General features: G+C 35.9%; 1 protein-coding gene across 1 annotated transcript in view; it reads right to left on the bottom strand.

Moving 5' to 3' along the window:
* BICC1 (BicC family RNA binding protein 1) overlaps window positions 1-17631 on the bottom strand; it is a 367817-nt gene that overhangs the window by 28040 nt on the left and 322146 nt on the right. Inside the window, 11 exon segments of the mRNA XM_007958861.1 lie at window positions 792-954; window positions 3038-3194; window positions 4605-4737; window positions 4879-5075; window positions 5656-5817; window positions 7057-7243; window positions 10301-10432; window positions 13559-13810; window positions 14026-14220; window positions 14706-14759; window positions 16441-16599. Of these exon segments, the coding sequence (XP_007957052.1) occupies window positions 792-954; window positions 3038-3194; window positions 4605-4737; window positions 4879-5075; window positions 5656-5817; window positions 7057-7243; window positions 10301-10432; window positions 13559-13810; window positions 14026-14220; window positions 14706-14759; window positions 16441-16599 (1791 nt within the window).

The raw sequence follows: 17631 nt of genomic DNA, 5'->3' as shown, positions 1-17631 counted from the left end.
TTCTCCCCCAGGATTTTGTGAAAAGTTTTTCCTCTTTTTTGGTAGTGAAAGGGATAAGAATGATTTATAAATCTCTTACTGTGAAGCAGGTAAGTCTAGCCACTAATTCTGATACTGAAATAAAATACAAGAATCTCTAAAAGCACAAAGCACATGTCCTTCTCTTTCATGTTGTGATCGATATGGAAATCAGATATCTGAATCTCACGGTCAGTAGTCTACTTTGAGTAACTAGCTGATACTTTGAAAATGATTACAAAGAAAGTCCCTGTTGAAGAAGTCATTTAAAATAATCATAAAAATCTGTGAACCAACACAATCATCAATAATATTCAACATCTACTTTCAAAGAACTAAAACTTCACATTACATTCTTATAACTGTCTCTAAATGGCACTAAAAAATTTATCATCTCTATTTCATAGATGGAAATGTATTATCTCTATTTATCTAAGACCATGTTATGAGGCAGTAATACTTAGGAATAAGTATCGCATTTATCTATATTTTTTTAAAGTAACAGATGAATAATGTTACTTGCTTAAGACCTAATGGCACAATTTTATGCCATTTTTAATATTTTAAAGACTTCTTCTCACTTAAATGAAAGTCTGCATTTCATTTATAGCAAAATGAATTCTTATCTACTGCATATATATTTAAGTTTCATAATGATTAGAGCTCAGAAGGAAAATCTAATTTCTGTTCTACTGCTGAACACTCACTGAATTCTCCGTTCCCTGACTCCAACTCTTGCATCTGGACTGACTTTACTACCTGATTACCATTACCTGCATGTTGACATAGGAGGGCCGGGGGGCAAGGCGGGCTCTCTCGGAGTTTTGCTGGGCCGCTGCCCTCTCTGCAGCACGCTCACTCCCAGGAGCCTTCTTGTCAGCCAAAGGGCTTTCTGAAGCACTCAGTTCTGGGTCTGAGAGCAACCGGTCAGTGCTACTGCAAAATAAAGTGTGGAATTTAGCACTATACTATATATTCAAACACAACAAATATGAGTTTACCATCTCAATTATTTACACTTATTATGTTATTTAATCCTCACAACAATGAGTGAAATAAGTAGTATTACTGTCCCCATTTTACAGATGCAGGAGGTACCTTACCCAAGTATCTCTGATAAACAGTAGAGCTGAAATTTTAACCTGAGGCTTTCTAAATCTAGAACTGGAGCTTGAAACTATTTTATGATATATTATCTACAATACATATGGTATCTTGTACATATGGAATAGATGTCCACATGTTTATATATATATATGGCATATATAGTATATTGTACTACACAATACATGTCCAGAGTAGATTTCTGAATTTTACACATAAAGAGGGATCAATGACCTATGCATTAGATCAGAGTCTAAACACACAGCTCATCTGACAGCATACAGATGATCCTATTTCTGTGTGTGAAATGCCTACAATGTGGAAATAACTAAAGGTAGCAGATAAATAATAAATATTTTCCAAAGGTTGTTTAGGCTGCATGGGCAGAGCACGAAATGCTTCTTATAATGGAAAGCTGACTTATAACACGTTACATGAAGAATACATACATTTCAAGTTCAAATCCAACATTTTTTTTAGGCTTAAAAAAATAGGGATAACAAACTGTATCAAAGAGCTAACTTGTTCATTTGGGCATTCTTTTATTCATTCAATTTAGAATTATTTAGAAAGGGCTGTTGGAATACAAAAAGAGGAGCAATGAACTTTGCTTGACAAAAGAGGTAGCTTCACAGAAGACATGTGACGTGGGATTTAAAGGGTATCTGCAGGCTCATTGGTACAAAAGAACAGGAGAACAGGAACTCAAAAGGAACAGCATATGCAAAAGAAAGAACACATGCAATGTAGATCACTGGTGATTTTTAAGCCAGAGCATGACAAGATCAGACTTATGTTTTCAAATAATTAACAGGAGCAAAGTCAACGACTAGTCAGCAGATGAGTGAGTGCAGGCAAGTAGACCATTTTGGAGTTCACAGCTTAATCCAGATAATAGATGATAGGAAAGTTCAGAACCTACTCAACAGCGAGAGGAGTAAGTATATACTTCAAATGCTTCAATACGTGAAAGAAAAAAAAAAAAAAACATCTTTCTAACTTACACTAAATAATATGAATTTTGGGGTACCAGTACTTTAAAAAGAAAAATAGGTAAAGCAGAATGAGACAAAATTAAATCAATAAAAAGTAACTGACTACAGAGTTTACAAAAACAAAACTGATTTTCATAAGGGGAAGGAATAAGAATATATACACTTGTATTTACATAAAGAAACTCTGAAAGAAACTCTGGAAGGCGACTCAAGAAATTAATAATAGAGGAAATCTGCTGAGTGAAATGGATGGGAGCAAAACTTTTCAATGTATAATCATTACAATGTTTTAAATTTGTAAACATGTGACTCAACTGCCTGTTTTTAAAAATAAATCAAATGAAAAGAAAGCAGAGTAAAGATACTCACATAATTGTGTTATCATACAGGGGAGTTATATTTAATATAATTCATGTTATATACACACATACATTCAGTGTGATTTACAATAAATAAAATCATGACACTGTCAAGTATTTATTGCCAAAGCATGTACTACCTTGGAAAAAGAGACCTATAGCTTAAGAAAGAAATTCACAGCCAAATGAAGGAGAAATCATAGTAAGAATTTTCAAATAGCAAAAATCAGGCAGTAAAATTACCCTGCTGATTAATGAAGAGCAGGAAATGTTAAATTTTCAGGTGATCCAGGTGGTTTAGAGAACACAGATAAAAAGAAAACTGACAAAATGGGGGAGAGACTGTACAGAAGATAAAAAGAAGCAAAAGTTACCAGAGAGTATTCCTTAATAAAAATTTTAAAAAGAAAAGATAATTATAAAGATAAATGAGAAAACCTATGGAACAGTTCAACTTTATTTGAACCAAAGAGGTTCAAGTATTGAGTTTAAGACAAATTGAGCTTTTTATACATTTTTCTTTTAAAGGAACAAGGGCCTGTTAAAGATGATAATACATACTGTAAGTGCGAGTTTTTTGTGCCTTGCAATAGTTCTACTGTCTGCCTCTTGGTGCAGGAGACCTTGGAGGGACCCATCATTTGTTTCAAGTCACCAGAACTTGCAGAATGAGAAGGACTTCGAGGCATGCCCACTTCAACAAAAGCATCATTACAGCCTGCAGAAGAGAAGATAAAGAAGTGATATCCCAAACAGTATCACTGTAGAGTTGACAATCACCTTCAAAGGAAGCAAATCAGAGCCCAACTCTATAGAGACATTATAGCTGGATACGGTCATAACAGCTTTCAATTGCAAAGGGGATACATTAACAAACACAGGCTGTCACAAAAACTTAAGGTGAAATTTAAAGAGCAGATGCTCATATATTTTAAAGATTGTTTGAAGTAAAGAGATTATTTAAAAAAAAATCTCTACTGAGATAATGGATATATACATACATGTATACATATATATATATACACACACATACATACATATGTAAACACATACACACACATATTGCATTGGGCAAATATGCCACAAAAGATCTCTTTAAAGCTTCAGGCATGAGAAAGCTGGACAGTGAATAAGGAAGACCAAAGAACTGATGTATTAGAATTATGATGTTGGTGAAGAATACTGAATATACTACAGACTGCCAGAAGAACGAACAAATTTATCTTGGAGGAAGTACACCCATAATGCTCCTTAGAAGCAAGGATGGTGAGATTTCCTCATATCTTACTTTCTGTTATAAACAGAGTCACTGTGATTTGGAATTGATGTGAAGGCACTTAACAACATCACAGATATTATACACATATATAAATATATACATATGTATATACATGCAGACTTACATATACATACATGGACACACAGGTGGATATACATGTGTGTCTATGAATTCTATCTATCTAATTGATGTTACAGAATTACATTGACTTTGGGAAGTTATGGTAGCACAGTACCTAAAGCATCTGACTGCTAACCAGAAGGTTGGTGGTTTAAACCCACCATCCAGTCCATGGAATAAAGATGGAATAAATCTTAACTTATGGAAAGATTTACCACCTTGGAAACCCAATGGGGGCTGCTATGAGTCAGAATTGACTTGATGGCAGTAGGTTTGTTTTTTTGCTTTTTTAGGAAGTTCCAATGCAATGGGAAAGTGATTTTTTTCTATGAAAATCATTTTTCAGTTAATCTTTCAGCATATTTTTTGGAATTTCATTCAAGATACTGTTTTACCACACACTTGAAGTAGATGAGTCACAACTGTTTAACGAAACCAACTTAAAATTATTCACTGCAAAGACTCCCCTTTACCAAAAAATCCAGACCCACCATGATCGTGAGTCGACTCTGACTCATAGCAACCCCCACCTAGGTTTCCAAGGCTATAAATCTTTACAGAAATAGACTGCCTCATTTTCACCCTGCAGAGCAGCTGGTGGGTTTGAACTGTTGATCTTTTGGTTAGCATCCTAATGTCTTACCCACTACACCACCAGAGCTCCTTACAACCCCTTTATCCAAGTAATAAATCACACTTGAGTTCAGAATCAAAGATACGACTCCCAACCTTCTGGAGGACTTGATTTAGGAGATGCTTGCTCAGACACAGCTGTTTGTCTGGATGAATCACTGTGATTCGCATTCAGCACTTTTTCTCCAAGTGGTGAAGTAGATATTGCACCATATTTTATATTTGTAGACTGAAATAATAAAAAATAAAATATAATATTGTCACAATTTTACAAATTGAAATTCATTTCAAAGGTCAGTTTAAAAATGTTACCAGTAGCTTATCTCTTACAAACAGCACAGATCACAGTACTCTAGCTGAAGGCCATTACCTGTGCGTGTCCATTTAGAGCAGCAGAGATTTTTTTGCCTTCTGTCTGTATACTGTTAATATGGACATCAACAGGAGTCAAACCAGGAGGGGGAGATGGAGCTGTGTGACCATAGGTGGGCACTCCAGACAACAAAATATTGGTTAACGTGGCTTGAGCAGTGGATGGAATCATAAGATGTGGTATAGCAGAAAAACCTGTAACAATATTTCACAAAGACAGACATTAGAGCAGTGCAAAACTCAGAATCAACAACTGTTACTTTCAGTAAAAAGGAGTTGAAACTTTTGGTTGCTGCAAATTCACATGAGAATACAATTTTGGTAACTTTCTGTACATATGTTTAGCAATACTATTTAAAAAACACAATGAAAGAATGTTAAAATGGCAGAACACTTTGAAGAATATTTGATCCTTGTTGTACACAGATGAAAAAACTAGCTACATTCAGCATGTATAAGTGACTATCAAGCTAGTCAAACTAGATTATCTCATTAACAGGTCAATGACCTTCATATGCCTTTGCTAGTGCTTCCTGCAGAAGCATTCTCTTTTGAAGATTATATTCTACTTTAATAAACAAAAAACTCACTGCTTTATTGTGATTTCATTTAACTCATTAACACATTATGGGTTTCTATTTGGCTGGAGTATGCTTTGAACTAAAATTTTTCCCTAAAGAAGCTGAATGATTGCTTAAATTAAAAAAAAAAAAAAAAAAAAAACCCGGTGATACCTAAGAATAGATGCCTTTGATTAGATTTGAGTAATACTGACCTGTGGCACTTGAAGTATTAGCAAGTGATGGAGCCCATAATGTGGGGCTGGGGGTGCCAGAACTTGGACTTTGCAAAGGACTGACTGAGCTATTAAGAGCATTCAAGAGTGAGTTTGGGGTTGTCGAAGTGTTTAGAGATAACGTGGTGGGCCCCAAAAGACCTAGAATAAGTGAAAGTTAAGTCAATCAATATACATATTTATTCAAGATTTTAATATAAAGATGGCATCAATATTGTCATTTGGCATGCATAATTATATAATCTTTTACCAATATAAAATATGGATCCTTCTTTACTATTATGCATCAAGGCAGTGCTATGTGGAATCTTAATCATATTATATTTTTTAAAGGCAAGAATAGCTATCAAAAAAAAATTTTAAGACTACTGGGAGTCTACTACAGCTCTAGTCCTTGAATGTGGCAGAAAGATTTGCTAGAATTATTGCATTAAGTTTTTATATAACCAAAACACCAAACAAACATACTACCATTGAGTGGACTGCAACTCACAGTGAACCCCATTGGGATCCTGAGGTGGTAAATCTTTACAGAAGTGCCCTATCTTCCTTCCTCAGAGCAGCTGGTGGGTTTTAATGCCAACTTTGTGGTCAGCAGTCAAATTTAGGCACTGAACCACCAGAGTTCCTTAAGTTTTTATAAAAAAGGATTTAAAAATATACAAAAAAGTGAATCTAGCATAATTGTAACATAGCAACTACCTCCAGCCTGTAAGATTGAAATCCATGAAAGAGACAATAAGTATCACCATGACTATGAAAGTGGCTCACCCTTCTTAAAGAACTGCAAAACACTGAAATGGTGTTGCTCATTAATTTCTCTATTCCTTGCCTTAGATATAAATACAGTTCCATTTGCTTTCCTCCGAGGCTGCAAGCTAGATTTCCTTTGTATCTGGGAGATGCAGGCCTAACCGCTGGGGACAGGTGTTCTGCTTGCTTTAACCTCTCCCTCTCCCCAGCCCTCACACAGATTTGCAATTACTTTTTGAAAAGCGAACTGGATAATCTTTATCTCTAGGGACCGATGACAATATTGCAAATGCGAGAGAGAACAAACACATAAATTATAGTCAGCCTGCACGCTTCACTCTCAATGGCATTCTTAATTTAGAAGAACAAACGCAGCCAATGAAAATAAAACCATCAGACCTTGATTATTTATGCCAACATGGAAAGAACCTGGGTAACAGAAATCCATAGAGGGTAACAAAAAACCCCAAAATGGATCGATTCACATTTTGTTGTTTTTCCCCTGATCTTAGGGATTCAAGAGGAAAATAAATAGTCTTTAAAACGTAGACCCAAATGGTAGAAGAAAGGGGACTGAGTAATCATCCCCCCAGTGGCTGAGAATCGCTGTAATAATAAATTTTATACCTAGTCCAGTGAGTCCGAGACCTGCTGAAGCTAAGATATCCAGGCTGGGACATGCCAGGCCGGCAGGGCACGATGCTGGGGATGGACTGGTTGCTATGGTAACACCACTGCTTTCAAGTCCGAGGAGACATTTCCTTGCTTCATACATATTTAAGGCATTTCGCTCAACACTTTTCACAATCACAGACTATGAAAACACATAAGGGGGAGAAAAAGTGACATGCAAGTAGTCTACAATGAATTGGGAGGAGGGAGGGAGAAGTGGGAAATGAATATGCTAATAAGAATACCACTCAGGGGATAGAGTAATGCTGTTTTAAAATCAACTTCTAGCCATTTATTTAAGTGTACTTCTGTTTGGTAAAACCTTAAAATGTTATTTGTTTTGTCCTGTCTTCCAGACAGTGCGATGGAAGCTTCATACGTACTCCAATTTTTCCAAAACCTTACGTGGTGGCAATTGTTACTCACCAATTTCAGTGAAGTTAAGGGACCTGTCCAAGGTCACAGCAAAGACCTTGAGGGGCAGAAGAGAAATGGAACTCAAGCGGCTCTCTACAGCCCCTTCTCTTTCACAGCTTCTTGTCTTTAATATTAAAACTCTCCCCTACTTTATCTCATGTTTGCAAAACAAAACAAATTTGCCACCATATAGAGACTGCATAGTAACAGCCACTTACTTCTGACATTTATGGTCTACTGATTAACTAATAGAGCTTTAGGTACCACTATTTCTCCCTGATGATGTATCTATTGCAAAGCTTATGGTAAAATAAACTTCTGAACAATAAATCCTTTTTTTTCCCCCAAAGGACTCATCTAGAAAATTGGAAATGTGAACCCAAGGGGGAAAACCCTCCAATAGACGATAAAGAAAAATTGTGGCAGAAGAAGCCGTTAAAACAGCAGACGGAATCAGGGCCAGCTAGGCAATTATCTACATGCTCCCAGGTACCACAGGGCCTCCAGAGTCCTCACTTAGCATGTATTTTGCCCTGACCTCTGCGCATTTCTTAACTGAACTCCAGGCATTCTTTCTGTGTCTATCTATCTGAATAATCACAAGTTCTAGAATATCCCTTCTGTCTTCAGTTTTTAGTCTAGGTAGCTATCATATTCTAGTAAGTCATGAATGAAGTCAAGCATGAAGCTTTATGATACATAAAACTAATGTTCTGTTCTCTAACTTTAAACTTATTATATCAAATTCACTTAAAACCAATGTTTTCTCTTCCTTTAAAGTTTTCTTTTGAAGAGAACACGATTGTTTTCCTTAAGTTAGATAATAAATACTACATTATTTGTAACCACACAAAATTACACATAATATATATACCATTATGCATGCATGATAATATTTATAGTTTAGAAATTTTTTTAAAATGGAAGGCACAACTATTTCATATTTTACCTACTATGATAACATGTTGTTGTTATGTGCCATCGAGTCGGATCTGACTCATAGCGACCCCTCCTTGGGTTTCCGAGGCAGTTATCACTACAGAAGTAGATTGCCCCATCTTCTTTCCAAGGAGTGGCTGGTGGTTTGAACTGCCAGCCTTCTGGTTAGTAGTCAAGTGCCTTAGGCACTATGCTACCAGAGCTCCTACTATGATAACATAGGGATCTCAATTGGGGTTTAGAAATTAGTTTTGTTTTTTTCTCTTCTAAAATTTCCAGAAACTTAATACAATTATATTTTATTAATTTAACTCACTGCCGTCAAGTCGGATCCGACTCAAAACAACCTCTCCTTGGGTTTCTGAGGCGATATCACTACTGAAGTACGTTGCCCAATCTGCCTTCTGAGGACTAGCTGGTGGGTTTGAACCTCCAGCCTTTCTGGTTAGCAGACAAGTGCCTTAGGCACTATGCCACCAGAACTCCTTGTTAATTTAATTTACTAATGGTTAACTGGGAGGTCTGGTAGCATAGTACCTAAGGCACTTAACTACTAACCAGAAGGCTGGCGGTTCAAACCCACCAGCCACTCCTTGGAAGGAAGATGGGGCAATCTACTTCTGTAGTGCTACTGCCTCGGAAACCTAAGGAGGGTTCTCTATGAGTCAGGTCCGACTCGACAGCACATAACAACAACAACAACAAATGGTTAACTAATAGAGCTTGATGTACCACTATTTCTCTCTTATATTTTAAAGAGTTTTTTAGAACACTGAAACCCAAGATCAATATCATATCCATATAACTGACACCTAACATTAAAAAATACACACACACACACACATATGTGTTATATATATATATATATATATATATATATATATAAAACTTGCTTTTTTCACTCAACAACCTTCTTGTCCTTTTGGCCCCTGACACAAGAATTTTTTCAATGTGTACAGCTTTGATAGTGTAGGGTGTAAGCATTTTTAGTGTGATCAGGTGATCCCAAATTGCTCATCAACATAGCTGTGCCTATTTACACAACAACATTCATGTTGGAGCATTCCTCTTTCTTCACATTCTCTTTGGCACTTAATATCATCAGTTTTACTCATTAAATTTTTGTTCTGTTGTTGTTGTTATTTGCCATCAAGTCAGACCTGACTCATAGCTACCCCTCTTTAGGTTTCCAAGGCAGTATCACTACAGAAGTAGATTGCCCCATCTTCCTTCCGAGTAGTGGCTGGTGGGTTTGAACCACCAGCCTTCTGGTTAGCATTCAAGTGCTTTAGGCACTACACCACCAGAACTCCTAAATTTTTATTCTACATGTAGTTATTGAAATTTTACATCACAGAGGAGGGGTTCTGAGTGATGTAAGTTATTACTTAAAGTAGCACAATGGCAGACACGTAGTAAATAACACTAAATGCTTTTAGAACTACATTGGATATGTACACAAACACATCCCCACAAACATACACACACCATACACATAGTGCAATGCTTATTAGCCTTATCAACTCTCTGGTAATTCAGTAAAGCTTAAAGTTACCAGACTGCAAGTTAATAAAAATATTTTCTCTTTTCTTCTCATATATTTATAGGAAATAAATGGTTACTAAAAATGGACTCCAAAAACCAACACATATATATAATGAAAATGATGATGAGTAATGAATGTTGGTACAAATTTATATGTATATAAAATAATTAAATATAATATATACCTGATATATATATATAATATAAAATATCAGTTACTTATATGCAAATATACTCATTTGTAAGCAAAATGGAACCATATAACTTATAGATCTCTGGGTCCAAACTCTGAACCAACCTTGCTCGGCTGCTTTGGCTTTGGTTTAATACTGATGAAGACATCAAGCTGTTCCATCAGTTGAGCAATGAACTGTGGATCTACTTCAATTTCTTCCTTCATATCAAACATCAACACAAGAGGAAGACAACCCTAGAAAACATCATAATAGAATGTGTAGGAAGTAAATAGTTAACCATTTAAACACCAGATAATTTAACATGCCTACAAATATTTTACATAGTTAAAGAGTAAGCTAAAGTATTAAAACGAAACCACATACCTCCACATTGCTTGGATGGCTGGTGCAGGGATAATAATGTTGAAGGGCGGAAACTATTTTTCAGTGATGAAATTGTATGTGTCTTAAGCTCCAACTTTAGGCCCTGAATTTCTTTATCCATTTTCCACTTTGAAAGAATCCACCCCTCTCCAACTGCAGTTTTGTAGTGATGCTAAACACAAGATTCTCCACAGGGGCACTAACACAGTGCCCTCAACAACTCACAGTGATGGCTTTTCATTGCTTCATGAATCAAGTCTAAACATCTATCAGTATCTAAAGATCTTCATACTTTGGCTCTGTCTTGTTTTCCCATCCCAATTTCATATCCAGGCTAGGCCAGGCCTCTCGACTACCTTCCAACAAATTTTGTATGTTGGCATCTTAATGTATCAAAAAGCGTCTTCACCAACACAAGTGACACTTTTCTTGTGGTGAAGCTCAAACCTTAACTCCTTCCTGAAGCGAACTCATTATTGCCTCTTCTTTTAACTGTCTCAGTTTTTAGCACTACTGGTTCTATCAGTAATTTTTTTTCTCTGTTGTCTTCTTCCTGATTTCTAATCTACCGAGTATAGGAATCCCATCACACACTTTTTCTGATTCACGGAATACTCAACATTAGCCTACAGATTATTTGATTTTGTACACAAATCCTAGGAGAAGTTACTGTCAGACATACTAGGATTAAAATGAAATCATTATGCTCCATTTCTCTTGTACATAGAAGTGATTTTTTAAGGGGCAGTGATATTTTTCTTTTTAAAAAGTGATCCTTAAAATTTATTCTTTATTTATTTAAATGTATTCCTGTCTCCCTTACTCTTCTCAATATTATACAATAAAATGTGTCACTGTATGCCTATATTTTTGGTACATGCAGTCAAAGTATGAACGTGAATACATGATTCTTCAAAATGCTTGAAAAAGTTCACTGAATCAAAAAATAACATCTAAAGAACATGAAAATAAAAAAAATATATAAATCATAAGTAGTCCTTGGATATGAATATGCTACCTGACTATATTAAAAATAGCTTGATAAAGTAAGCTCAGCTAAAACAATCATTCACAACCCAATTTATTTAAGTTATGATTATAATTCTTAATGATTATAACAAATTGTCATTTGCCAGAGGAATGTAATCAACATTACAAACATGGATTTTGTAAAAATTTTTAAAAAACAAAGTCTGCAAGTTAATAATAGCAAAGGTCACACCTGAAGCTTACTGATTCAAATGTCCCTAAAGGTCAAGAACTGAACAGAAAGCACAATGGTGTTTTTAATAATATCTGTGGTCTGAGTATTATGTCCCTTCATTTTGTTATTACAAGTAGTCCCTGATTTAGGATGTATTCAAGTTACAATGCACTGCACTTACCACCATCATTTTTTTAAATATCTTGTTAGTAATGCATACTACATATAGTGCTGGTGCATGCAATTTGTTGATATCTCAGATGTTCACTTGCAGACGTTCAACTTTATGCTTTACTTTCAAAACCCTCCCACATAGATTTAGTTTTCTAAATTTAATCAGGGGCTTCATTTGCTTGAAAACATGAGCCGAAATGCTGATCTCTTTGTTCAATAGACACATTCAGAAACAAGTGAGATGTTGTGAAGTATATGAAGAAGAAAAGAAGAGGACCATATAGACAACTCTCCCTAATTTTCTGACTAGACGTGCTATCCCTACTCCCAGGGGTAACCCAGATGATCCAAAATGTTCCACAAATGGAATTATTACTACAGCTGACAAAATGCCAGTGTTGTCCAACTCTTCATCATCAGAGTAAATTTTTCTGAATTGTGTATTTGTTATGTATGTATGTATTAAAATGTATGTGTAAGTTTATACATAATGCTTCCAACCTCGAAGACAAAATAAAAAAATATTGGATTTATAAAGACAATGATAATAAAAGGCAGTAATAATGAAAACTAAAATTAAAAAATGAGATATTTAACTTACATCAGTAATGATTTCTTAGGATGAAATCGGAATAGAGCCCTATCCTAAGTTGGGGACTACCTATATATATCAACCTAAACACTGGGCTTTAAAATGAGTATAAAAACAGAAAACAAACTCAATGCTGTCAAGTCAGACCCGATTCATAGTGACCCCTCCTTGGTTTCCAAGGTGGTATTACTACAGAAGTAGATTGCCCAACCTTCCTTCCGAGGAGTGGCTGGTGGGTTTGAACCACCAGCCTTCTGGTTAGAAGTCAAAGAAGGATAAAAGTATTGCAAATTGTAAATTAGAATCAATACTGAATTATCATTTATAACTCTGATGATTTCGTCAATTAGAGACATTCAGATTTGTGTCTTAAATGGTATTCTTTTGCATTATAACAGAGACTTAGGAAATGTACAAATGCTTTAGGCTACCAAAATCTGTCTTTGAGGTTGAAATTTAAAAGATATTTCTACTCTTCTGTTTAAATTAATGACTCTCTTTGTCACATGCAAGTGCAAACTAATACTACACTGCTAAACAAATAAAAATAATCACCTTCCATCCATGCCACAAAACACAGTCAATTATTTAATTGTAAACCATTCTGTGTTTGTTGTTATGTTGTTGTTATGTACCGTGGAGTCGGACCCAACTCATAGTGACCCCTCCTTGGGTTTCCAATCACTACGGAAGTAGATTGCCCAACCTTCCTTCCGAGGGGTGGCTGGTGGGTTTGAACCACCAGCCTTCTGGTTAGCAGTCAAGTGCCTTAGGCACTATGCTACCAGAGCTCCCATTCTGTGTTTAAGTTAAAGGAAAAAAATAATGCAAGGAAATTACTCACCTATTCAATGAAATGAAGCCTGCTGAAGTACTACGAACCTTACTTTTCTAGTTTATTTCCTTCTACCAAGATACTCCTTACATGACCAGGAGTACATTCATAAATATCACATTGGTGCAGTGTGTACAGCAATGCACACTGTACCCAAAGAGACTTAAAAACAGTAATTTCAATAAACTTACCATGAGATATTGCCTTGCAAGACAGACAGACTCAATGGTGCCCTGGAGGTAGATAGTAGATTTCTTCTGTGGATTACTGGGATCAGGAAAGTGGATCTGAGCACCCGTTCTCTGCATGATATGCTTGATGTTGCTCCCATTTCGACCCATCATAAAGAGATGATGTTGAGCTGCGATATCTAGTTGTGTGCTCACAGGAATAGCAGATGCCAGGCTTCCAGCTAGATGTTCTAATAGCATGGCAGTTCCTTCCTAGGAAAACAGGGTAGGAGGGAAATAATTCTATAAATCAATTGTCCACATATATGGAAAGATTCTATTGCACTTTTAATAGTATGGAAAAATACAACACATTCTATAAAGCAATACAAGAGAAAATTTTGGAAAATAAATTAGTACAATATGCTTTAAAAATATGACCTGCATGATCTGTACACTTAAGATGGTCGGAATTATCTATCATTTACCTTCACAGCACTGGTGTTATTCTGAGACCCTCGTACTATGACAGTAGCACCATACATTCGGGAACGCTGTTTAAATGATACTGAAATGTTGTACGTTTGTGATATGTGTTGAATAGAGGGAGAATTAGGATCAGGAACTGGTTGAAGAATTCCAGCAATTGGTAGCTCAAACATCAGCACCAAAGGAAGCAGCTCCTGAAATGAAATTATGAGAAGAATAAATGTAAAGCATTATACATTTAGAGGTATGTCTAATTCATTAGGTCTTTTCTGCAGATGGAATTTTAAAACACAAATTACTTTTATTATGACTTATGATGGGTAGACTATATAAAGTTTCTTAAATGAAAGTAACCTTTTGTAAACCTGAAAACTTACAACTTATAGTAACTGCGTGGCATTTTTCCTCAAGTCTTTTTTTGATCATTTAATCTAAATCCAGACTATCTCTAACAAACATCTTAAGCATAAAGGGGTTTATAAATAATATAGGAAATTATTTTAAAAAAATGTTTAGATTAGAAACACCAAAGTATACATAAGGCAAAGTCTGTCCGTTTTCCTACTCATTTGGATGCACACATTATATGGGTATAAAACAATAAAGTATGATCTATTTAATGTCTTCGAATGTGAACTTGCTGACACTGGCTTACAGGATTAAAGCAATAAATAGTTACCCGAATTCTAACTCGGGCAGATTCTACTCCTGATGGCTGTCCTGCTATAGATACCTGCAGAAGTAAGAAAATAGACAGTCAGATTTATTTTAATTGAATTAACAGCTGCATTTCTAGTTATCTACATCCTTGTACTTAAAGTGTCATCCAGGAAAAAAAAAATAGCATCGGCATCATAAAAATGAAAAATCTCGTTAAAATGAAGCTCATTAAAAATGAAGAATCTCAAATCCCAACCCAGGCTCTCTTGATTAGAATTTTCATTCTAATCTACATCACCGCCCCAGACTTACCAAAACCCCACACTTCCTATGAGGCCATCCCTCTTCATAATTACTCTTTATCATTGCATTTTTCACTCATTTTAACTCTCTGCCTATGAGCTGAGCGTCAGTATAAAATTACACGGCTGCACCAGGTTACTGTTGTTGTTGTTGTTATGTGCCGTCGAGTCGGCCCCGACTCATAGCGACCCCTCCTTGGGTTTCCAAGGCAGTATCACTACGGAAGTAGGATTGCCCAACCTTCCTTCCGAGGAGTGGCTGGTGGGTTTGAACCGCCAGCCTTCTGGTTAGCAGTCAAGTGCTTTAGCCACTATGCTACCAGAGCTACTGTTGTTGTTAGGTGTAGTCAATTCGGTTGACTCAGAATGACCTCCTGTGACAGAGCAGAACCACCCCACAAGGTGAATCTTTATGGGAGCAAATTGTCAGGTCTTTCTCCTATGGAATCACTGAATGGACCTGAATCAGCAACCTTTCAGTTAACAGTGGAACAGTTAACTATTGTGCTACCAAGGTTCCTTACCAGTTGATAAATAATCACTGGCCCAACACCCAAGGATCTCCCACGATCCACCAGCTCAAATATAAACTTGGCATTGGAGGGAGGGGTCTTCCAGGACACTGCTCTTAGGGCTGGTGATCATGCCATACTAGCTATTCAACATTTTGAATATTTCCCTGCTCTTCACAAGGGCTGTCTTTCTAGTCCCCGACACAGGCATCCCACTGTCACCATAAGTCTCTGAGGAGAAAAGACTGTATTTATTCACCTTTCTGGCCAGCACAGATCCTAGTATTGTGTTTAGCTTGGGAGAGAGAAAATTTTTAAATAATACTCTCTGTTCTTCAAGTATCAAACAGAATAACCAGAAAGAATGTGTATAAACTGGCTAGAGACATAATTCAGCCAATGTGAGGAAGAGGTATGTGGATGGGAGAGCTCCATTTGGTGCTTATGTATCTTGGAAGGATGGTTGGGCAATCTACTTCCATAGTGATATTGCCTCAGAAACCCAAGGAGGGGTCGCTATGAGTCAGATTCCACTCGATGGCAGTGAGGTTTTTTTTTTGAGTATTGCCTCTCAGAAGGTGATCTGGAGTAGCCTGGAAGACCACCAGGTGGAACACTGCAGACAGAATCCAGGCAGTAGCCTGTGCTGGGCTTAGGCAAGCTTCCACTCCTAACTGACATGTTTTCTGAGCCTTTCCTTAAAGCTCTCATTTCATGTGGTCATCACTTCCTCCCCCCGTCTTCTATCAACCATTTAAAGATCAAGACTTTAGGTTCTATCTACAGTTCATCATCTCAAAAGAGCGGAGTACCTTCAATTTTTTTGTAGGATTATGCAATCCATGCTACATGCATCTATATGATTTTTTTTTTCTCTCATCTTTCAAAAAATTACAGCTGTAATTCATCCCATAAAAGCTGATGTGAAAAGACAAATCACCTGGTTGCTTTTTTCTGCTTGGTTATTCCTGTTGGAATCTGGAAAGTGGATGTGACATCCTGTTTCTTCCATCACTTTTTTAATATTGTTGCCACCTTTGCCGATTACATGAGAATGCTCTGTATGTGAAACATCCATCTTCAAGGTGACCCGGTTGCTCTATGCAGAAATATTATTTCTCAATGCATGAAAAATGAAGGAACAATTCCCAATACATTTTTCCCTTAAGGGAATATTAACAGAAAAGTCACCTAGTAGGAAATCTATAGATTTCTTAATAAAAATCATCTTATATTATACATGTTCAATTTCTATTTCCCTTTAACTATATAAAAAGAATTCTCATTTTAAGATAAATTTGTCACAAGAAATAGATACACTTTTTGCCAAGAGAATTTTTTTTGGAAAGAAGGCCTAAGTCAGCTACAATTATAAATTATTTATTTTCTTTTTAATAGATATTATTCTCAGAATATTTAAGTAACTAAATGCATGAAAATAAAATTACAAAACTAATAAGACTATGGGATTAATATAAAAATAGAAATGCAAATAAAGCCCAAAACTGTGGATATGGAATAATGTGCAAGTTTTGCTTTCACGACTTCTATGTTATTTTATGTCAAACTTTACAATGTGGATTTATTACTCTTGTTCACAGGAAGAGGAATGAGGAAGAGATCACAAAACATAGTCTCTAGCAGTGAAAAGGGCTTAAGTAAGCCTGTACAAAGTGTGAGATGTTATATTAAACCAAAATGTAAAATTCCAAGACTTAATGCATAAAAACATGTGCTCATCTTGGAATCCATGTATCTAAATTTGGGAAATTTAATATTGTAGAATTATACAATCTGACATTAAATCTTTTCTTATGTATAAGAATGATATTGGAAAACTACAGCCTTTAGAAGTAACATTAAAAAGCCAAAATACAACAAGATGTCAAAACTATCAATAATTTAAGTCTCTGTTTTCTTAGATTTTAAACTTATACTTTGATTTTTAAACTTAGCTCTTCATGTAGTTTAATCTTTGAAATATAGGAAAAGATACATTCTTTTTTTTTTCTCTTTTTTTCCTACTATACACCTGGGAATTCTTACAGAACATACAAATACACTTGAAGAACCACTGTTGGCCAACCCTATACATGGTCCTGGGTACACTCCCCACTGCACAGACATACCT

This window comes from Orycteropus afer, unplaced genomic scaffold, assembly GCF_000298275.1.
Source record: "Orycteropus afer afer isolate SDZICR_OR568_19922 unplaced genomic scaffold, OryAfe1.0 scaffold00016, whole genome shotgun sequence".
NCBI classification, from domain to species: domain Eukaryota; kingdom Metazoa; phylum Chordata; class Mammalia; order Tubulidentata; family Orycteropodidae; genus Orycteropus; species Orycteropus afer.
This window is presented reverse-complemented; position numbering and strand designations above follow the sequence as displayed.